The sequence below is a fragment of the Microchirus variegatus genome (assembly GCF_963457635.1).
Source record: "Microchirus variegatus genome assembly, chromosome: 1".
NCBI lineage: Eukaryota > Metazoa > Chordata > Actinopteri > Pleuronectiformes > Soleidae > Microchirus > Microchirus variegatus.
In genome coordinates this window covers 28,126,068-28,149,453 of record NC_139802.1, presented here as the reverse complement: position 1 = coordinate 28,149,453, position 23,386 = coordinate 28,126,068, and the positions used below count along the sequence as shown (strand labels likewise).

General features: G+C 39.8%; 1 protein-coding gene across 4 annotated transcripts in view; it reads left to right on the top strand.

The window, feature by feature from the left end:
* Positions 1-23,386, top strand: part of dock9b (dedicator of cytokinesis 9b) — a gene marked incomplete at its 5' end in the record, with an annotated part of 57,424 nt that overhangs the window by 21,295 nt on the left and 12,743 nt on the right. For 2 of the 4 annotated variants that reach the window (XM_083888833.1, XM_083888832.1), the window contains 37 exons: positions 3,450-3,539; positions 5,341-5,423; positions 7,047-7,116; positions 7,789-7,884; positions 8,123-8,257; positions 8,387-8,561; positions 8,802-8,857; positions 9,239-9,313; positions 9,444-9,584; positions 10,074-10,427; positions 10,508-10,590; positions 10,808-10,930; positions 11,013-11,092; positions 11,188-11,375; positions 12,139-12,204; positions 13,016-13,108; positions 13,626-13,737; positions 13,881-13,999; positions 14,179-14,265; positions 14,369-14,458; positions 14,560-14,675; positions 14,906-14,975; positions 15,054-15,179; positions 15,585-15,656; positions 15,757-15,903; positions 15,990-16,073; positions 16,170-16,281; positions 16,366-16,544; positions 16,690-16,797; positions 16,988-17,084; positions 18,019-18,149; positions 18,945-19,059; positions 19,160-19,226; positions 20,105-20,152; positions 20,571-20,707; positions 22,215-22,330; positions 22,426-22,563. In XM_083888833.1, the coding sequence (XP_083744959.1) occupies positions 3,450-3,539; positions 5,341-5,423; positions 7,047-7,116; positions 7,789-7,884; positions 8,123-8,257; positions 8,387-8,561; positions 8,802-8,857; positions 9,239-9,313; positions 9,444-9,584; positions 10,074-10,427; positions 10,508-10,590; positions 10,808-10,930; positions 11,013-11,092; positions 11,188-11,375; positions 12,139-12,204; positions 13,016-13,108; positions 13,626-13,737; positions 13,881-13,999; positions 14,179-14,265; positions 14,369-14,458; positions 14,560-14,675; positions 14,906-14,975; positions 15,054-15,179; positions 15,585-15,656; positions 15,757-15,903; positions 15,990-16,073; positions 16,170-16,281; positions 16,366-16,544; positions 16,690-16,797; positions 16,988-17,084; positions 18,019-18,149; positions 18,945-19,059; positions 19,160-19,226; positions 20,105-20,152; positions 20,571-20,707; positions 22,215-22,330; positions 22,426-22,563 (4,179 nt within the window). Of the gene's footprint in view, positions 1-3,449; positions 3,540-5,340; positions 5,424-7,046; positions 7,117-7,788; positions 7,885-8,122; positions 8,258-8,386; positions 8,562-8,801; positions 8,858-9,238; positions 9,314-9,443; positions 9,585-10,073; positions 10,428-10,507; positions 10,591-10,807; positions 10,931-11,012; positions 11,093-11,187; positions 11,376-12,138; positions 12,205-13,015; positions 13,109-13,625; positions 13,738-13,880; positions 14,000-14,178; positions 14,266-14,368; positions 14,459-14,559; positions 14,676-14,905; positions 14,976-15,053; positions 15,180-15,584; positions 15,657-15,756; positions 15,904-15,989; positions 16,074-16,169; positions 16,282-16,365; positions 16,545-16,689; positions 16,798-16,987; positions 17,085-18,018; positions 18,150-18,308; positions 18,582-18,944; positions 19,060-19,159; positions 19,227-20,104; positions 20,153-20,570; positions 20,708-22,214; positions 22,331-22,425; positions 22,564-23,386 lie in introns of all 4 variants that reach the window. The other 2 variants (XM_083888831.1, XM_083888834.1) reach the window with 2 other exon arrangements.

Below are 23,386 nucleotides of genomic sequence, written 5' to 3'. Positions count from 1 at the left end.
TGGTTAGTATAAAACCCAATGTACAGCTTGTTTTCACACTATTTCACAATCAGTGGATGATTAATGTTTTTTTTATTACAAGCCCGTCTACAGTACACAGCCATTAGTATCTGCCCAGGCCTTTGTGTGTGTGTGTGTGTCTTGTCTGGCTCAGTCCATCTGTCTAACCTGCCATATGTTTTAAATCACTGGGCGTAGAGAGGAGAAGGAGGGGGCCAGCCTTACATGTGGCTCTAGTATGTGAACGGGGTGCACAGATTCACACACATAATGGACACACACTCATGCACACTGTAATTGGCCGTGCAAAAAAGAGAGAGGGTGTGGCGGAAGGAGGTAAAACGAGGTGAAGTGTTGAGTATTGGATTCACTTTCCCTGCACGCAGAGAACAGCATATGCAGAAGATACTGAATTAAATGCAGATTTAATGTTGCTCACATTCAGGATATTGAATAAAATCAATCTTTAGGTCTTTCAGTGTTATATGTATTGAAACTATGCATATGCACGTGAAACAGTCACTATTTTATATTGAGAAGCTGCATCTCTCACCTCCTGTCCCTTAACTACTTCGCACCGATATCTTCATGTTTGAAAATGTCTTTGTGCCGTGACTTTATCTGCCCTCCAGTATCACTGCCAGTGGGAATAGACACCTGTGGCCCAGTGGAGGCCATCAAAGCTCTAGTTTAATGACTGTGAAAGGAATGCTGTTAATTGGCAGCCAGTGGTTCTTGTTTAGTATTTTTTGACAGGTGTGCACTTTGGTCAAAGTCTCAATGTCAGGGTTGCCTCTCTGTACCGAATGGTTAGTTTTGTAGGGCAGAAAAGCAGACTGAGATATAGACTATGTGCCCGTGCAGCTGAAGAGCCCATGAGGTGTGACAGTAATTGGTCTTTGCACCCATGACTGGAAATTCTGCAATTATCTAATCGCCCTTGAGTTGTTGTGGTCACAGATGACAGCGGAAACTCAGGTCGTTTTTTTTCTTTTCCTGTTCACACAATGTTTGAAGTCATACAGCTTGAAAGTTTGGGAAATATTTTCTTTCTTGCCTTGAAGTCTGCATGAAGCCAGAGCCTGGAAATCAATAAGATATGTATATAAAGGCTGCAGCTACCAGAATCTCCAAAGTATTTCACCCTTTCAATTATTCTTTTAGTCTTTTCTTTGTTATTTTAATGTGTTATTTATACACAATGTACATGTAAAAAGGCAAAGGTATCTATCTATATTGTCCCTACAGAAAACTGGGTTTTCAGCCGGAAATATAAGATCATATGAACATACAGAACACTTAATGTGCACAAACATAAACACAGAACAGCATGAACTGTCCAAAGGTCTTTGTCTTCACCACATGGCACTTTATACTTTATACTTCATACCATCAACCTAAGACAGGGGTTCTCAAAGTTTTGATACCTGAGGGCCAATTTAGGAGCCCAACATTGGACTGAGGGCCGCCAAAGAAAAAAAAAAACGTGTAATAATTTTAATAACCAGATTGCAGTTCTACAGTTTACACTTATTGGTCTGTATCCAGTAATGTCCAATAAACATTTAACAAGCTTAGTAGCTCCTGGATTAAAACTATCAACTGTAATTCATTGCGGGCCACCAGAAATGTTTCTGCGGGCCGCCATTGGCTTGCGGGCCGCACTTTGAGAACCAATGACCTAAGAGAAGGAGGTGAAACTGTAAAACAACAATAACAACAACAAAGCAGCTCTTGACTCCTCCCTGAAATCCAAACCTACCACTTTAATCAGACTTCTGATGGAGTTTGATGCCAGGCAATAAAATAGAGCATTAAAACAGAATCAATAAAAGTTTTATAAAAGAGGGTCATTATCTCAGATTGGACTGTGTCCAGTATTTAAGCTGTTGCCATTGCCTTTATCCAGTATAACTAATTCATTGACACGAAACAGATTGTGCAGGGTCTGCTTCTTTTTTTTAAGCTTTGCCATGTGACAGGCTTGCTGTTTTCTTATCTTTCTTGAAAATAATAGTGTTTTATCGCCTCAATATTTTTCCTTTTACACAATGGGTACAAAAGCATGTGATTTTAGTCAGCTTTGCCCAATCATTTGTCATTATAGCCAAATCACAGCAAGTTTTTTTTTTTTTTTTTTATCACACTATCATCCTTTCTAGTGGGTATATAGTAAAAAATACATCAAATATGATTTATAATTGACCTGATGCATACATGCATTATATAAACTGAGGTCACTGTTGGCTATACTGACAGATCTTTTTGCCTTCTAAAATAGACTCGAACAAATGAGGGCAGAGGTTCAATAGCTACGTATATTTTCCAGTGAAGGAGTAGCGAGGTCACTGTGCCACTGTGTCCAAGTCGTCTTTATGAGTGGAATAGCAGAGGACTCACTAAGTGGAAGTAATGGTGGCTGGAATCTTGATGCCCTGCGGTGCTTCTTTGTTCTCCTCTCTTGATCATCACGCTCCTTTCTTTGTATTTATCCATTTAAAAAGGCTGGAATAGGGGAATCCTGCAGAATATTCCCCTATATATATCCTGTCTTTTTTTTTTTTAACAAGCACACATAATGTATATAAAAAGTTGACTTCTCTTTTGTGGCTGAAAAAAAGCACAAAAAAGTGTATAGACATGTGTATGTGTAAATATATATATGCATCAGGACATAGGTAGAGTGTCTGCACTGGTGTGCGTGAGCTTTGTGTGTAGATGTGTAGACATGCATTAAAGTCCACTGTGTTGAATTGAAAATAATAACTGTAAGTATGCTTGTATTAGTGTATAATTGATTTAAAATAAAGAAAAGCATTAGATTAAGCCTTTTAGCTTAGGAAAGGACCTGGCTTTTCCGAGCCATCATAGTTTTATTCACTTGGGAAACGGGGGTGTGCAGAAGAATCCTCCATTTGTTATAATCTGCAGTCTCACCAGTAGATGTCACTATTTCTTACACAATGCGCCTTTAAATGCTGTGGAAACACGCATTTCGCAATTTCAAGCGAATGCTCGCAGTAGTTACATAACGTTACACAAAAGTGCGGATGAAATATTCTAAAACCCACTTGGCTCGTATATGGGACAACCCCGATGACGACTGTCCTTTCACAATCTCCACTTTTTGAAGTTTCCACAAAATCAAAAAGCGGTGTCATTGTACTTTTCTCTCATTAAAATGTAACATCTGCGTTCTGCTGTTATGGCGAAAGATCTCGTGAAGTGCACAAATCCCTCTGCGGAGGCCGCTCTGCAGTTCTCCTTATCAGAACATCCTTTGAGGGAAAACCAAAGAGAACTACCCCACTGAGATCAGAAAACCAGAAAAAATGTACACTCGAAATGGAAGATAGGTCGACTACTGTGTGAGTAATTTGCCCACTTGCTGTGTCAGTCTCTTCTATCAGTCTCTTTCTCATGTCTACTTTCCATCTCTCCCTCCTCAGATCTCCACCCTTCGGCGCCAGGGCAGGACTCTGTTCTCCACAGTGCCAGAGACCGCAGAGAAAGAAGCTCACTCACTCTTTGTGCTCGAGGTAAAACTCACACATACCTGGACATAATCCTTCTTTGTCGAATCTTTACCTTGGCCAAAGCTCCTCCTGCGTGCTTTTGTGTGGAAACACAGGTTCTTTGCCTCAGTCCAGAAAAAGCAACTGACTCTCACACCTAGGATTAGATTCTGGTGCACATATGGATGGGGCCAAAGAGCCATTCTGATGTAGCTGATTAGATTCCAGAGAAGGTTAAATGACCACTCACACGAGTTACAACAGGGAAAACTGATACGGCCCATATATAAAATGCAGCCGTTAGCCCTTAAGTGAACTTCCGTTTGTGTTCCACACCCTCACATGCTTTTTTGACAGAGCAGTGTATTGGCCACAGATGGAGTCCACAGTTGATTCCCATCATGTTGTTTCAGAGGGGCTGCGTGCTGCTGGAGCTGGTTTGGGTGCGGCCTGATAGGGAATAGTCCCCCATGGCTGCCTCCAGGAATTACATCAGCATTACATCTGCAGTTGCAACAAGTCTTTTTTTACAGATGTGATGTGCAGTTTCAGAATATGTTTTATTTGTTTTGTTTCAGTAACCCCTGGCCTTCTTCTACACTATAAATTTGCAGATTGGAATATATCACGTTATATGATACTGCTAGTTCTCCCATTGTTTATGTCCAGCTGCTTTTTATTTTAATAGCATATCGTCGAGTGTTTCTAGAGTTTGTTTACATCATTAGTCAACTAAAGTGAAGGAATATGTAAATATAAAATGACCTGTGGAGTAATAATGTGAAGTGAATAATGAGAGAGAGTTTGAGGGAGAAAAATAAGCCCTGCATCTTAAATGAATAAAATCAGTTCATCTAATTTCCTAAATGTGAATATCGTGAAGTTTACTTACTAAAGTCAGGTCATCTTTATCAGTTGCATTGATCGTTTTTTGTGTGTTGCTGTTTCTTTTAACTACTAACATTTCCAACATCTATCAAGTTTAAATTTTCTGGACCAATAAAAAGTCTGTGAATTAATTAATTACTGCTAAATAATATGGATATTAAAAGCACTAATTACTTTTAACTGTGAATTTGAGTATGCAGTTTGTGTGCTGTTCTTTTTTCTAGGACTTGGTGCTGCACATTTGGTCATAGACCAAGATCACAAGTTTCTTAGCATATTCATGTTACAGACCAAGTAAAAATAGTTCCTTACTAATGGTCAATATCCCATCCACCCTATAATATTAGTCCTGTCTGAACAGCCCCTTATAGACTTAGATGAAATTAACTGTAAAAATGCCAATTCAATTGGATGTGTTGCATTTCAGTGGCATTACCATTAAAATGTTGAAGGGATACTTCACCGATTTGAATGTGGCTTTGTATTGCTAGAATAGCAGTAGTATTTTTTAGAAAATGTGCTTCACTCCCTCAGTTTTTCACTCAAAATTTGCCCTACTGTGATGCAAAACGCGTCATTTGACTCACAGTAGGGCACATTTGGATAAGGGAAAACAGATTTTTTTACAAGTCAGGGAAAAACTGAGGGAGTGAAGCACATTTTCTAAAAAATACTACTGCTATTCTAGCAATACAAAGCCACATTCAAATCGGTGAAGTATCCCTTTAAGTTCTAAGTTCCCTGTGTGTCCTCAATATCAGAAGCAAACTCTCTCTAAGATAATGATTACTAATTAATAACTATTAAATTGTATATGTATATATTTTAATGAATATTAACGACAATACCACCACTACTTTTTTTTGTATTCCTGGATGTACATGACATCATTTCCTTTATGGCTGATGAAATGACTCTTCCTTTTCTGTCTCTGCAGTGCATCAAGACCTACAAGTCTGACTGGCATGTGGTCAATTACAAATATGAAGAGTATTCTGGGGATTTTCGTCAGCTCCCAAAGTAAGTGCTTGTAGTCCACAGGAAATGTGCCTCAGCTCTAATGACAGGTGTTTAATGTGTGTACCATTTCCTGACAGGACCATCATTAGACTGTGGCCTCATTGTTAACTGATTGCACAGTTGCCTACTTTTACCCTAACCCTATAGTTACCACAACAGAGAAAGGCTCACAGTGGTGTTTGAATGTATGCACGGTATCTGTCATGTCATCTAACGCATGGTTTACTGACAGTGTTACAAAATGCTGTGCACATTTTCTACAGATACAGAGGAAACAGATGAACAAAAAGCATTACTTATGTTGCCTCACAATGTTGTGAAATGTAGTTGAAATGTTGTTGAGTGACACTCCTTTGTATTTAGCCCAGTGGATGTTTGAGCTGGAACACTAGAATCACAGATGTCAGTTTCTTGGAGGCTCACAGCAACAACAATAGAAAGCTTCCTATGTTTTTTTCTGCCGAGGATAAGCAGAGCTATTCTGGGACTGCTGTTGTTTAATGTCTTTAAGACATAGAGGAAATCCCACAATGCATCATGTGTCCCAGGTCAAGCCACTTTACTTGAGGACAGGAATGCGCTTCACAGATGTTGTGTGTTATGTTTAAATCATTGTCAAAATAATGCCTGGAAAAGCCCCCGTCCTTGGCCTTGACACTGGTTATGCTCTTGCTTCCCCAGAGCAATGTGGGTGCTGTTAAGTCAAAGGGCAAAGTGTCTGTCTGGGGTTTGAGCTGCTTAGAAGTTCACCTAAATTCTGCAAAGTTATAAGCATTTTTTAGAGCCACACAGTCAGAACTCCTATTGGTATTTTTAACCCTCGTCCTTTGCATCATCTATCAAGAATCTGACCAAATTTGCCTTTCGTAAAATGTACCATAGCCAACGTTGTCTAAATCTGTTGGACAAAGATGCACAATCCATACACATTCGGTCATAACACACAGAAATGATTATTTTTAGTACACGGCTTCACAATGCCAGCAGCGTTCTAGACCATCAAAATCTGATTATGATACGCAGCTGTTAAAATGAATGGGAGTACTGGAAAAATAGCTGATTGGAGAGTTTCATCAAGTTATTAAAATACTCCTCTAGCTTAGTTTTTCTCAGATTATGAGATGAGCACGGACAGATTCACTTGTTTCCTACATTTCTGATGACCTAAAGCAATCTCTGAAACTCCTCTAAATGGGAACATAATTTACTAAATTTACATTGTGTTCTCTTGAAGAAGATGAGAAGAAGAGTGTTTGAGACCATTAACTCCTCTGGAAAATGTATACTGACATTATACATCAAGTCAGAAGTAGAAGTTCATTCCTCTATTGATTTCCATTCAAGCAGTTTTCATATTTGTTTGTTGCAACCAGTGGAGTGGCCACTCCCACTGGGGGAGTGGCTGTTCATGGAATTATTGAGAAATAATGCCCCCAACCCAAAACAATGGATGAGTTGTTCAATTCATTTTGAAATATATATATATATATATATATATGTATATATATATATATATATATATATATATACATATTATTTGATTTATAAGATTATATACAATTCTCTAGTTGTGCTTTGAATGTTCATATTTTGGTGCTGTGAACATATTACATTTCTTTTTAGTAAGGTGTTAAGACCTGAGAAACTGGCAGCTCACCTGTTTGAGGTGGATGAAGATGTGGAAAAAGATGAGGTAAGTCCACTAATCCTGATGTTTCTCTCTTTTCCTGTACTCACTGTTCAATTCTGCTCATGCAAATAATAATAATAATAATAATAATGCATTATATTTGAAGGCGCCTTTCAAGACACTCAAGGTTGCCGTACAACAACAAAATAATAATAATAAATAATAATAACAATAAAGAACAGCAGCTTGTTCAGCAATCCCCTGAATTACTTATAACACTGACCTACCCAGTCAAGCTTTCCTCATGCCTCACTGAGCCTCATTTTTATACTATTACCATTTGTATCATTTTATTTAATCTCACTCCTCTTTTACAAGCCAACCGCTCCCTGTTTTCCTCAACATGTTCTTGACAGTTGTAGCATTTCACAGGCACATACCATCTCAATAATTACCACGCTTTGGGTATTGATTTAACCAAAGGCCAGTGACCTTTAATGGAGACAAGGTCATAGCTGAAACCCCCCTGAGATTAGAAAAGGGCAGCGTAGCTCTTAATGTTGATCCTTATGAAAAACAAACACATGCTGAACTCACGGGGCATTGAGAGCAGTTTTAATGCCTAAAGCAAAACATGTTCATGTGAGTGTGATATTAAATTATTCGTATTTGTTCACCACAATCGTAGAAGACTACACACATTCACATGTGTCCTCTGCCTTTTTCCTCCTGCAGGACACAGCCTCTCTGGGATCCCAGAAGGGAGGAGTGTCAAAACATGGCTGGCTGTACAAAGGCAACATGAACAGTGCAATCAGTGTTACTATGCGGGTCAGTACATATGAGTAAAAGCCTTAGTCGGTGATTAAATGCAGCTTTCCCCCTTCATTCGTCTCTGCTTCGACCACATCTGACTCCATTTCACGTTCAGTGTTAACTTTTATTTTGACACACAATGTCTTTTTTTGCATTAATAAAGAAGTATTTTTCTTATTAAACGTATAATTTATAACATTAATGTGATATGTTATTATGTTTTTTTTTAAACTCTGTTATCTTTATCCTTTAGTCCTTCAAGAGAAGGTACTTTCATCTTGCTCAGCTTGGAGATGGCTCTTACAACCTCAACTTCTACAAAGATGAAAACACCTCCAAAGACCCCAAAGGAACCATCTTCCTTGATTCGTGCATGGGTGTTGTTCAGGTGAAGAACCTGATGCACTAACAATGCCTTGAGAACTCCCCGCTTTTTTTTTTAAAGCTACTTTAAGTGTTGTCATGCGACCAGTGTGGATGAGTGACATCGGTGTTTGCAAATTTTGTGTTCTTCTAGAACAGCAAAGTGCGTCGCTTTGCCTTTGAGCTGAAGATGCAGGATAAGAGCACGTTCCTGCTGGCCGCGGACAGCGAGGCAGAGATGGACGAGTGGATCGGCACACTCAACAAGATACTCCACAGCAGCTTTGAACAAGCCATGCAGGAAAAGAGAAATGGAGACTTGCACGACGGTGTGGTTCTTTGTGTAATATCCTTGTTCTAGCAGCTGAATTGTTCTTGTTATTGTTATTTAATTATTTACTCATAAAGTTATGTTCCAAATAGAATGTGCTTCCTCTGTAGGCTGTTGTAAACAGCCTCTTCTCATAATATAATTCTCCTTCCCACTTGCTAAAGAAGGAGAGCGCAACACATCATTATACTTTTATGTAATTGCCTGAGCACACTTCTCGTCTTGATGTCTCCATCAGATGAGGATCACGGAAAAACAGACCTCAGCTCCGGAAGTTTTCAAGACAGCTTTCAGGTAAGCCTGTTTTTTCTGCATCTGCAGTAACATGTTTAAAGTGGATGTTTTATGACCACAAAACAAGCCACACGTTATATGGATTAGTGTGGCCACATGCTCGAGGAGATGCTTTAAAAGGTCCAGATGACTCCCTTGGAAATGCATTTCGAGCAGAAAAGTTTAACAGCTGTATTTTCTTCAACCACCGCTCTCCTTTTCCTGTTGGTGCTAATAATGTGTATTCGTTTCCAAATGTAGAGACCAGATTAGGGCCAACACCAGTGCTGACATACCCTAGCAACAATTTTACCTTTTTATTGTATCTTATATAACTCTTATCTTATATATATAATCTTATATAGCTACTGTTATGTTTACCTACATCTGTTTTTTGTACAGACAGCCAGAGATATTGAGTCCAAAATGAGAAGTGAAGCCCGTCTCAAGCTGTTCACTCTGGACCCATACACACAGGTAATGAAGATGAAAGCCCTGTACATTCTGTATAATTGTTGTTTGAATTGTTACTCCACTTGTCTATCGTTTATCCCTTCAACCACAAAAGACTTTTGCTGTTAAACATTTGCAAACAACGCATCCACAGAAACTGGACTTTTCTGGCATCGAGCCCGACGTACGGCAGTTTGAAGAGAAGTTTGGGAAGAGGGTCCTGGTCAGCTGCAATGACCTGTCGTTCAACCTGCAGGGCTGTGTGGCAGAGAATGACGAGGGACCAACAACCAATGTATGTAAAAATCTGTTACAGTAACAGTTGGATGCATTTACATGTAGAGGAAAATGATTCCAGCATAATTCCAGGAAATGGTGGATCTAAATCAGCTAAGAAGATCACAGACAGTTCAGATGGCCTTGGCTGGCCCTCATCAATATTGGTATTGTTGGTGAAGGGAATGGTTGTTACCATAGCAACCAGCCTGTGTGTCCCACCATGCACCAAGTTTCCTGCTGTCACTCTCCAACATCCCTGTTTCAGTGGAAGGAGTTGTGTGTTACTCTCAACACTCAGCTGAAAAACAACACAGCTATTAACTCACTCACTCACTCACTCACTCACTCAAGAGTGAATGGGAAGATGATATCAATGGTGCACTCCCACTTGCAGGGAAATGTGAAATCCATTAGGAAGGATCAGTGCAGTTTTAAACATTTCCCCAACGACTTTTTTTTCTCTCATCGTTCTTGCAAAAATATTTTCTTTCCTCTCTCATCAAAGGTTGAGCCTTTCTACGTGATCCTGTCCCTCTTTGACGTCCAGAACAGCAGAAAGATCTCAGCTGACTTCCACGTGGATCTCAACCATCCTTTGGTCCGACAAATGACAGCAGGCTCTGGTGGTAGCAGCGGACACGACTTTCAAATCAACAGCAGTTGTGGTGATGGGCTCTTCAGTGGGCACAGGCTGGCCAGTGGACTCCCAGAATGTGCTCTGGAGTACCCCAGACAGGGGGTGTTCTCAGTCACTTGTCCACATCCAGAGATCTTTCTCGTGGCCAGGATTGAGAAGGTCCTGCAGGGAGGGATCACACACTGCACTGAACCCTATATGAAGAGCTCGGACTCGACAAAGGTTTGCACATTTTGCAAAACTCATGAGCACATCGTTGTAAATATTCTGACATTAAACTAACCCACTATTTTGTTGTCTAGATGGCTCAAAAAGTGCTGAAGAATGCTAAAACGGCCTGCAGCAGACTGGGGCAATACAGGATGCCATTTGCTTGGGCTGCAAGGTGAGAAAAAATACTTTCTTTAAATTTGTGAGTTATTTGAGAACTTTCATCCCACTGTCATAAATAAAAATGCTGTATAACCCACTAAGACCTCCAAGATCAATGGGGAGTCGTCTGTCAGTGATTCCTAATGTAACCTTTAAATAAGGCAAAGACAAAATGAAATGTGCTCTTCAGTCCTGTAAAGTCTGTGTTTTAATGTTTTCCGTCTCTATAGGCCTGTGTTCAAAGACGCGTCAGGAACTTTGGACAAAAGCTCTCGCTTCTCAGCTCTTTACAGACAGGACAGCAGCAAGCTGTCAGATGAGGACATGTTCAAACTGCTTACTGACTTCAGGAAGTGTGTATTTCATTACTTTCAATATACCATTTTGTTGTCGATACATTTTCATAACTGCTGTTTATGTGCGTTTCGTCAACAGACCAGAGAAAATGGCCAAACTCCCTGTGCTCTTAGGGAACTTAGATGTGACTATTGACAGTGTAGCCCCGGATGTAACCAGTAAACCCTTCTGAATATTTTACAAAATCACTTTGAACAGTCTATTTGTAGTTGTTAGACTTAAGGCTTCAACTCTCCTCATTTTCTCCTCGCAGATTGTGTCACTTCCTCCTACATCCCTGTGAGGAACTTTGAAGGCAACGGGCCAGGCAGTGCTCTTTTGGAGGTGGAGGAGTTTGTCCCTTGCATCGCTAAGTGCTCCCAACCATTCACCATCTATAAAAACCACCTGTATGTCTACCCAAAACACCTCAAGTACGATGGACAGAAAACCTTTGCTAAGGTGCGTAGAGTGAGAATCGATAGCAATACATTAGAGTTAAAGGGATAGATGTTTGTGGTTGTGTGAGATACTCATATTTACTGGCTGCTTGCCTCCATCACTGAAAACTAATTAGACAGTCTTTTCTGACTAGAAACAGAAGAGCTGATGCACTACTGATGCTTTGTTTGGTAGGTTTGTGTCACTGAGGTAAATCTGAAAAAGTCTCAAAATAACACATCTGAATTGACTAACGGAGGCAGTAGTTGATAAGTTTGTGTGCCATGGTGCAAAACTGCATAACAGTGTAAACCTTCCATCACTGTTACTCGATCCATATATTGTAATATCATTTAAAAACGTCTGGCTTATATTATTTAAAAAAAAGTAATGCTTCCTGTTTAGCTTATGGAAAATAAAAAAGGGCAACCACCTCAAGTTGCTCAGCTAAGCAGCAGAGCCGGATGGAATTATCTGCGCGTAAAGCAGCAGCTTCTGTTTAGTACATTAATAATGGGATATTATTTTCACTAGGTCAGCTTCATTTTGAAGCCCAACCTGGCTCTCTCTCTCTCTCTCTCCCTCATCTGTCTCTCTGCTCACCTCTATTTTTAAATTGGAGCTGAAATATTTTCCCTTTTTACGGAAACTAATGGACTTTCAAAATGGACACAGAGGCACAGTCATGAAAGCGTCTGGCATGCAATTGGTTCTTGGCAAGCGGGATGTCATGAAGTACTTTTCCATTATAATCGTTCTCACTTTTGTCTCCCCCCCCGTTCAGGCGCGGAATATTGCTGTTTACATTGAGTTCAAGGATTCGGATGAGGATGAAGCCCAGCCACTTAAGGTACAAGAACACATCATTTAACATTTTATATTGTTGATGTTTAACTATGCTGAGTTTTGATGTGGGACTTGTTGGTCTTGACTGGGTTTGACTTGGATGGTCTTTAAGTGATACCTGATTTGAGAGTTGCTTTGGACCTGAGCCTTGTTGGTCTTGACTTACAGCTGCTCTCAAACTGATTAATCAATTAAATAATAGTTGGCAATTAATTTAGTAACCAATTAATTATTGATTAATCATTGCAGCCCTAACATATGTCCATACACCAGCCCTTCAAAGGTCCAGTGTGTTTCCTATTCCAAAGCACATCAGGGGCCTACGGAAGCCTTTACATACCAAAAAGGGAGTCATTCTTCTTTGTTTGTGTATTGATAAGCCTCTGCTTCAAAGCAGACAGAATACTAGAATAGTCCATTTCTGTCACAGAAGACCCGTGTTCACGAATTGTTCAGAATAAGGGCCTTTCTGCATGTTCTACCCATGTGTGCACGGGTTTTCTCCAGGTTCTCCAGTTTCCTCCCACAGTCCAAAAACATGCAGAGTGTCAAACTGGACACTCTAAATTAATCGTAGGTGTGAGTGTGAGAACTGATGGTTGTTTGACTCTATATGGACCCTGTGATAGACTGGGGATCTGTCCAGGGTGTACCCCACCTTTCCACTATGCCAGCTGGGATTGGCACCAGTTACCCTCATGTGGAGGATAAAGCAGTAGAAGATGAATGAATGAATGAAACCATCCTGAATGTTACACACTGGGTCTCTCAGTCTCCAAAGTTTGCTGATCTCCTTCATTCTGCATCCACTGTAGTGCATATACGGTCGTCCAGGAGGTCCTCTATTCACCAAACAGGCATACGCAGCCATCCTGCACCACCAGCAGAACCCTGAGTTCTACAGTGAGGTACCATCTTTATTCGTTCTACTGTCTATCACAGTGTTATTACACTCTTAAGAACCTTATACGGTTCTACTTAGCACTTTTATGCTAAGAAAAAGTGCTAAGTAGAACCGTATAAGGTTCTTTGGTTTGTCCTCATAGGAGAACCCTTTTTGGCTCCACCTGGAACCCTTTTGGAGGGTTCCACCAAGAACCCTTGGAAAACCCTTTATTCAGGAAAGGGCTTTTAAAAGGTTCTCTGGATCAAAATGGTTCTTACTGGAAGAAGAAGAACCCTTGAAAAACCCTTTCTTCTGGAAAAGGGTTTTTCAGAAGCAAAAGGTTCCAGGTAGAACCTCAGCCCTTGTAGAAGGACCCTTTTGGAACCCTTATTTCTAAGAGTGTAGTGCTACAGATTTTATTTTAATGTGGTGGTTAAAACGCATCAGTTCATGGACACAAAGATGGATGTGCCCATTGGTTTCAAGTATTTATTCCTTGAATCATGAATTCATGGTATCTGTGTTTTGCTCGTCTCCAGATAAAGATGGAGCTACCTACCCAGCTGCATGAGAAGCATCACCTTCTCTTCACCTTCTATCATGTCAGCTGTGATAGCAACAGCAAGAAGAAAGACCTCGTGGAGACTCCAGGTAGGATCTTCCTGTCATCTTTTCTCCCACTGAATGAAAACAAGAGCGGCAGTTTTCAGAAAGTTCGAAAAAAAAGGAATAGCTGCTGTGCAGTTTGATACTTTACGCACTGTAATGCCTCTGTACCTGCGTCACATTCACAGTGGGTTCAGCCTGGCTGCCTCTGCTGAGGGACGGCAGAGTCATCATGAATGAACAGCAGTTGCCTTTGGCTGCAAATCTACCCGCTGGCTACCTCAGCTCTCAGGATGGTGTCACCAAGGTGAAAAAATGCGATACAAACAAACTCACTTATGGTGAAATAATGTTGATCTTCATTTGTGCTATAAATTAAACCACTTTTTTTTGCATTTGATACATGCATTTTTTTTTTTATTGATCGGCATAGTGTCATTTTATTCAGAATCCATTGCAGTAATCATTCTGCACTTATGATTGCAGCACTCAGGCTCAGAGATCAAATGGGTAGATGGAGGAAAACCTGTGTTCAAAGTGTCCACTCACCTTGTTTCTACAGTTTACACTCAGGTACTCACACACACAAGTCATTTCAGGATGTTTTGGTTTAAAAAAAAAAAAATGGACATAATGCTACAAAAATGCTAATACAAATGAACCATGTTTCCTTTAGGACCAGCACTTGCACAACTTCTTCCACCACTGTGGAATCATGGAGGTGTCAGAACAAGCATCAGAGGGAGAGCTGGTGAAATACCTTAAAGTATGCAAGAGCTGTATGGGACACACCTTTTTGTTCATGCCTCATCTGATACAACACTTTCTATTAAACATTCAAATCTCACACAGTCCCTTCTCTTTCAGAGTCTCCATGCGATGGAGGGTCATGTGATGGTCAACTTCCTGCCCACTGTCCTTAACCAGCTCTTCTCTGTCCTTACCAGAGCCACACACGAGGATGTGGCTGTCAATGTCACCAGGTTTGCTAGATATTTTAATTTTTTTTGCTCAGGAGACACTCACATATGGCTCACACACACTCCATGGGTGTGTTTTATGTTTCAGTTTTGTGTGGCCAGATTTTGAAGCCATGTCGGGAGTATGAAAATGAGGTGTCAGCCTCTAAAGTCTATGAGGGCTATGTCTATATTTGGTTTATTCCCTCTAGGAAGATTCATGTCCTCTTTTTGTTCATATTCTACCTCTTCAGAGTGATGGTCCATGTTGTAGCACAGTGCCATGAAGAGGGACTTGAGCATTACTTACGCTCTTACATCAAGGTGCAGTTCTTTGTTCTCATAGAAATGAAGTCAGCAGAGCTTTTTATTTTTTTTTTAAATGGCTGTTTCCATTCACAGTTTGTGTTTAAGCCAGAGCCTTACTCCTCCACTAATGTGAAAACCGTTCATGAGGAGTTGGCCAAAGCCATGACCGCCATACTCAAGCCATCGACTGACTTCCTAACCAGCAACAAGCTGCTAAAGGTAAAATATACTCATCTTTTGTTGTTGTTTTTTTTAAATCATTTATTGCACACATTCCCCTTAAAACATTAAAATGGCAGTTCCAGCTATTGAAGTGCGCTTGTATGAAGTACTGATACATAGAGACATGGAAACTCACACTCACTGAAAACACGGCCTCAAGATTTGCAGCCTCATAACAAAAAACCCTAAAAAAACACGAGCTTAATACTAGTCCATAACTCAACTCCTGTGTGCCAATAAGAAAAAAATGCTCCTTTTGTCTATGTACAAGTACAAAGTGACACAAACTTCTGTTTTCAGTCAGAAAATGGTCTAAAAGTCAAATAAAGTGACGAACATATTCTTAAGATTTCATGGAAGAGGTAAATTCATTTTTTTTCTTGCTGTTCTTTTGTGTTTCAGCACTCGTGGTACTTCTTTGAAGCTCTGGTGAAGTCTATGGCTCATTATCTCATCGAGAGTGGAAAAGTCAAGGTCGGTCTCATTGTCATCTCCCTTTCTTCTCAATAACTCCTCTCCTCCAAGTATAAATCATCAGCTTTTTTTTTGTTTGTTTTCTCTTCCTCTCGTCCAGCTTTCCAGGAACCAGCGTTTTTCTGTGTCATTCTACCACGCAGTAGAGACTCTGGTTAATATGCTGATGCCTCACATCACCCAGAAATACAAGGACAACCTGGACGCAGCTCATAATGCCAACCACAGCCTGGCTGTTTTCATCAAGGTCGGCAGTCCTGTGTTTTCTCTCGTAGATTAGTTTAAAAAAAAGCCTTTGATTTAATTGACTTTATTTGTTCTCTGTTCACTCAGCGCTGCTTCACGCTCATGGACAGAGGCTTTGTGTTCAAGCAGATCAACAACTACATGAACTGCTTTGTGCCTGGAGACCCCAAGGTTTAGTTTTCTTCAGCATTTTTTTGAAATCGTGAAGTTAAATCAGCCATATCAGCCTAATTGTCTGAAAGATATTATCTCTTGTATTCTCACCAGACTTTGTATGACTTCAAGTTTGAGTTCCTGCGAGTTGTCTGCACCCATGAGCATTACGTTCCTCTTAATCTGCCCATGCCCTTTGGAAAAGGGAGAATACAGAGGTTCCAGGGTAAAAAAAAAAAGGAAATCTAATGTAAGTGCAGTTGATGTTGTGCTTGTTTATTTGTCATTTGAAATTTTTTTTCTGCTACAGATCTCCAGTTGGACTATTCTCTGACCGACGACTTCTGTCGTAACCATTTCCTGGTGGGGCTGCTGCTCAGGGAGGTGGGCGGGGCTCTTCAGGAGTTCAGGGATGTCCGTCAGATTGCTGTCCAGGTGCTCAAAGGTCTGATGATCAAACACACATTTGATGACCGCTACGCTGCAAAAGTGAGTTCCACACTTCTCCGTATCTTGTTCATAAGTCTTTTAGTTTTCATGTTTGGTGCAGCACAATCTTCTACTACTTTGTACAGTCCAAATGGACTTCTGTCAGACAACTTTTCAATTCATGATCTTTATGTTTTTATTCCAGAGCCAACAGGCCCGACTCGCCACTCTTTACCTCCCTCTTTTTGGCCTGCTCCAGGAGAACGTCCACAGACTCGATGTCAAGGAGTCAGCGCCTTTCAGCACCCACAGTGTAAGCCTGACACTTGGTGGTGGGAAAGTGAACTGCAGGCTCTATAACCAGCCTCCAAAATAATACTTCTGGGTTAATAACAGCTCAAGTAGAACATTTAAAGTAACATATGGTGTTTTAACTTAAGCTGCTTGCTTTAGCGTCATTTGAAAATAAAATCTCTCTCGCACCATGTTGCTTTTTGTTTCAGAATGTGAGAGAGGACGCCATGATGGCGCCTCAGAAAACTGGCAGTTGTATAGAAAACGCTCTGCACAAAGATGTGTTTGGGGTCATCTCTGGAACAGGTGACTACTTCCTCCGTAATGCATGATGAGCTACACTTTCCGATGTCTGGTTTTCTGATTTCCCTTGATGCGTTGATCACACGTTCCACACCTGTCTCTCAATTTGAAAACATGACATGTAACAAACTTAAAGTTAAGATTTGTATATCTTTATAAATACAGTGTTTTTGTGTTTCATGATTTTTTTTTTTTGTAATATTTTCAATATAACATCTGCAATGGGTTCCATTCTAAAAACATATTTAAAAGTGCATTATGTTATAAATCTAAAGCAACTGGCCATAAAATCCTCCTAATATGTCACAGAGACTCAGGAATAATGTTCATATAACAAACTGAACTCACCAACAACAACAATACAGCCAAAACCTACCGCCGTCTACCAATCATTGCAGTCAGTAGAGTCTCAGCTGCCGAGCAACCACGGGTGGCCAGTTACGTCTGAGCTACAATGGCGGAGATAACGAAACCTACAAGACATCGGTATATTGAATTTGAGTGTAGTAACCGTTTTTGACCACATTCTTACATATGGTGCCTTTAATAAAAAAAAAATGTTTCATACATTTTACTGCTACTCTTTAAAAAAACCTTTGTAACTGACTTTAAATTAATTAAATATATAATATGTAACATTTCTGCCTTAAAATATCTAACAATGACGAGACTATTGTTTTCTATGTAATTCAATTGTTTGTTGATTTTAATTCTAAATTCAGTAATTTCCAAATGTTTTAGAGTCAAAGAAACCCTAACCCTAACAATCACAAAACAGGAAGCTCTAAATAAAACCCCACCCAGCACCCCAAAAATAACACAGCTCACACAGTCTTTGTGGTATACTTTGTGTTGATATTGCAATGATGATAAAATAATGTTTTATATTGTGGATTCCTGATAACAAACTGGTGTTTTGTATGGTTCATCCCTGCAGCGTCCCCTCACAGTTCCACTCCCAACGTCAGCTCTGTTAACCACGCAGACTCCAGAGGCTCGCTGATCTCCACTGACTCTGGAAACAGCCTGCTGGACAAAAGCAGTGACAAGACCAATTCTCTGGAGAAGGTATGTTCATTTGTGCCGCAGGTGTTGAATTTTACATCTTATGAGTCCTAACATTTGTTCAGTGGATGACATTTACTCCTCACAATTCATTACTTTTAACTTAACTGTGTTATCTGCACCCACGGACATCTACACTGTCCTCCCACTGCCATCCTCCAGAGCTCCCACGTCCCTCCGCCTTGCTCTGTAACTACCCAACTCAACCAAAAGGAGAGATTTCTTCGAAGACACTCTGTCAATGTTCCCCCTCTGCCCTCTGACCCCGAGGGCAGAGTCCCGTCACTGAACTGTGCAGCTAAGCGAGTCACTATGGACTTCTCCCTCCTCACGGTGCCGCTGTCTGACCTGCTACAGGACAGTGACAGTGATAATGTCAAACAGGCTGCTGGCCAGACCGTGGAAGGAAAACACCAGGAAAATATACCCATACAAGTATTCAGTTTGACCTTTTTGTGATGTTTGCAGACAAAACCTTTGGCAAGAATTGTACAGATTGAGTCCTACAAACTGAACTTTTTTGGCATTTTTGTCTCCAAAACATCTTAAACAAGTCCTCTTGTTTGCTCAAAACCTGTACAAATCCTCCAAAATCCTTCCAGTATTGACTTCTAACATTCTTCTCATCTGAGTGTCCCACACTAGCGAGTTTACTCTATTCTTTTTATGTTTTTTTGTGCACTTTTCCTCTCCAAAGAAAATTTTCTGAGTGATCCTTGTTATCTCTTTGAAGTTCTTATTTTCCTGCAGCTCTGCTTTCTCTCTTCCGTTTGTTCAACGTCATCCTTTCCTTTCCAGAACCAGTGTGCGTCGACTCTGGGCAGCACCGTGCTGCGCTGTGACAAACTGGACCGGGATGAGATCAAAAACCTGCTCATGTGCTTTCTGCACATCCTCAAGAGCATGTCAGAAGGTAGGGATCTGTTTCATGTTATTTTGACACATGTTGATAATTACAACAGGCCTGTAATAAATCTATTCTGTCTGATTTCTTATTGTTGTCTCACTCTTAGAGGCTCTTTTTTCTTACTGGAACAAAGCAGCTTCATCAGACCTGATGGACTTCTTTACATTAATTGAGTAAGTATGGGATTTGGAGTTGGGTGAAATCACTTTTGGAGAAAATTACCCAAAGATGTTTGATTCAAGAGTTAATGAAAGGTGCAGTAGTCTAATATACTAATATTAGTTTATTAGTATTATATTATTAGTATAATATTAGTATATTAGTCAGACTACCTCTCCCTTATGTCATTGCACCCGATCCTATGGGTCAATTCATTTGTTCACTTTTGCACTATTTTCTTTACATACTTTTGTACACTTATTTATGTTGAATTATTTTTGTGTATTATATTTTGCTGCTGTGCCACAACATTTTCCCCTTGGGGATGAATAAAGTATTTCTATTCTATTCTATTCTATTCCATTTTAATATTAGATATCCAGGGGTCAAAAACAAGTACACATATCAATATAGACTAGCCTACATGCTTATATTTAAAGGGTTATGAATTAAATTACACATAACATACACTACAAGATGCAATACATTCTGCAAACTGCTCCCAAGACACAAATTAAAAAACAGATCAATAATCTGACTTCATACATTTAAAAAAAAATATTACTCTATAATTGTCATATAACAACTGGACATTGTCTTTGGACAGTGTATTTTACCACCCTGGGTTTAGATGCTACAGATTACGAATCCCAATGAAACACTTGAGATAAGTGACTTCAGAGCCACTTTATTACACAGTTTACACAGTTCTCCTTGTAATTAAAAAAAAAAAAAAAAAAAAAGGAACAAAAGTTCTATTTGTTGTATAACAAATAGAACTGACTGACTTTGCTGGAAATAGAAGTTTGTGTAAAAGTATGTAAATGTATGTAAATGTAACCAGGGATTTATTGTATTAAGAGTCTGACTGTTGTTTGTTTTCGTCCTGCAGAATTTGCCTTCACCAGTTCAGATACATGGGAAAGAGATTCATTGCCAGGTAGAGCACCTGATGTCACACTCAAACACTAATGATGTTCCAGCATTGCAATAATATGACTCTAAACTGTGCAGCCTCACAAACATAACTTAACTGTGGATCTGCCTATATTAACCACTTCCTTCTCTTTTGTGTTTCTACCTGTTAACAATGCTGCCAAGTTGTTTTATGGTTAATGTCCCGGCCCCTGGCCCATGTTGCATGGGTAAGAAATCAGTGTCTTTTTTTAAATTTCTCAGAGTGGTTAACTAAATGCATGATGCTTTTGCCTTTTTCATGATCAGTCTTTCTCTGCTCAGGGTTACTTTTAATTTCTTTATCTATTGTTCCCCGTTCCCTGTAATCTACTGTATGTTTTTACATGCCCGTCTCCTGACTGACAGACTTAACACAAACTGTGTTTTTCCCTCCCCAACAGGAGCCAGGAGGGGACGGGACCTGTAGCTCCTGACAGGAAGTCTCTGACTCTACCTGTGTCTCGTAACAGGGCAGGAATCCTGCACGCTCGCCTGCAGCAGCTGGGGGCGCTGGAGAACGCTCACACCTTCAACAACAGTGAGCCCATCCTGCTTTTACTCAACTTTATTTATATTTTAATAGTAAACACACGGACATCTCACACGCACATGCAAAAGAACAGATTTAGTATCCTGACATCTGTTAAACTTCATGCTGCCAGTTATATACAGCTAGTCTCAGGGTTTGAACAGTGTGTGTTGCATGATGGGATTATGTGACATCAGCGACTGGAGCAATATTGATAGCATCATACATAAATCTTTAAAAAATAAAAATAAAAAAAAATCAGAGGAGAAAAACAAGTTCAACTTCAAATGAGCAGGGTAATAACACAGCATTATTTTAATATTTAAAGGATATAAAATCCTCCTAATATATCACAGAGACTGAGGAATAATGTTCATATAACAAACTGAACTCACCAACAACAACAGTACAGCCAAAATATTTGCATTAAAAAAAATATTTTGCAGACTGCAAATCATGTTTATGTTTTGAAATCATGTTTTGGCATGTGGCGCCACCTACTGCCGTCTACCAATCATTGCAGTCAGAAGAGTCTCAGCTGCCGAGAAAGAAAACTAAACCTAAAAGACCTCTCTATTTTGAATTTGAATGTAGTAACCACTTTTGGCCACATTCTTACATATGGCACCTTTAATATACACACAGTTTCAGCTACAGAAACATTTAATTATCTATTACCAGGTGCAAAGGTGAACCTATAGCCAGAGTCACTGTTAGTTTACATAAAAAACAGTCACGCCCCCCTGCACTTATTTTTATTGAATGTATATGGCATATATAACATGGGTTTATGGCATGGTAAAGCGCTTTCATCCGTTGGATGTTTGAGAAACTTTTTAGCGTAATTTTGTAATTGTAATGTTTGTTCCAGAGTGTTTTTACTTGTGCTTTTGTCTACAGTGAAAAAATGTCCACTTTCTACTCGTCATAGTAAAGACATTTTAGTCAAAAAATAAGAATGAACAGTAAACTAAAGACCAGAGGCTTCTTCACTCTTCACTCTATGTTATAAAGTGGATAATTGGACGGTCTAAAGTTTGAGCGCTGTTGTAATCTGTCATTAAAATGGTTATGTTGTCCAACATATGTTGCAGTTATACAGGGATTATCCACAAACAAGAATGTTTGATAGAAAAATAAAATACAAACTTGAAGTTGTACATGAATTTATACTATTAAAATAAAGTCTATTGTGAAACCTGGATGAATAAATTAATTATTATCTTGCCTTGACAGCAAGCACATGTGTTTTAATGAGATCTTCTGCCAGTAATAATTGCAATATAAATCACATAATCCATTCCCTCCCATAAAAAAGCCATGTTTAAATACAATAATTACTTATAAAACTATACTTACGCAAGCAATCAAACCAGTTCGGGAAGTGTGGCGTGTTTCTGCGGGTGTCATGTTTATTCCTCCAATAAAGTAATAAATCTCGAAGATTAGCGAGCAATATGCCTTATCTCTAAGATCTAGAACTATCTGTAAGAGTGACACTGTGCTTTCTGTGCAGTGTATTCTCACACGGAAGCAGATGTGAGCAACCAGTGCCTGCTGGAGGCCAACGTGTCCACAGAGGTGTGTCTCACTGTGCTGGACACACTCAGCATCTTCATCATGGGATTCAAGGTATTGGCTAAAACAGTCTGTTCCTAAAAGGATATTCTTAATGTCTAGTGTCTGTAATCACACTCTTGTTTGTTGGTCCACACGCGCCTCCACAGACTCAGTTGACCTCAGACTTGGGTCACAACCCCCTCATGAAGAAGGTTTTCCAGGTGCACTTGTGCTTCCTGCAGATCCCTCAGTCTGAGGTCGCTCTCAAACAAGTCTTCACGTCACTCAGGACCTTCATCTACAAGGTGAACCATTTTCTTAGTTTTTGAAGCCTTGGATAAAAAAATAAACCTTTTTATGTACATTTGGCAAGGGCCTTGCTTTATTTGTGTGCAATAACAGTTTCACAACCTTGAGTATCTACCAGTATCAATCCAATACAGTCTTTTACACTAACAAGCTTTTAATAACACATGAATGCACATATAAGTACTACTCAGCCATTACCAGTTTTTTCTTTTTATTTATTTCTCAAACAAAGTTATACTTTTTTTTTTTTAACCTGTCCTGCCCAGTACCTGGGACATGTAGTATGGTTGACTACGTGCCCTGTGGTGTTAAGCAGATTTGCTGTGCGCAGGGCAAGTCTCTGATACTTGGCCTGCAGTGTTTTTATTCTTATTTATTTGTTTTATGATCGTGGTAACCGGACCGGACAGGGGGACGGGGAGTGGACAGAAGGGGGAAGGGAAAAGGGGGGGGGGGGGGTGGAGGAAGAGAGAGAGAGAGATGCGAGAGATGCGCAGACAACATTAACAGTGACAGTGTAGTACAGTGCAGACAGAACATACTTCACAGAACATAAACAACACTAAACAATTAAGGTTATACAAAACAGACAGAACATACTTCACAAACAAAGTTACACTTGATTGTCTTTGGGGTTTTTTTCTGGTCCACACAAATGACAGGAGTGTCGCACACATGTGCAGCCCTCACTCACATTAAAAGGGGAATTCTGGCATTTTTCAACCTGGGCCCTATGTTTATAAATGTGGGTGGGTAGGTGAGTAGTGCTTACAAAATTTACATTGCGCCATTCTGAGACATTTCTCTAAAAATAATAGT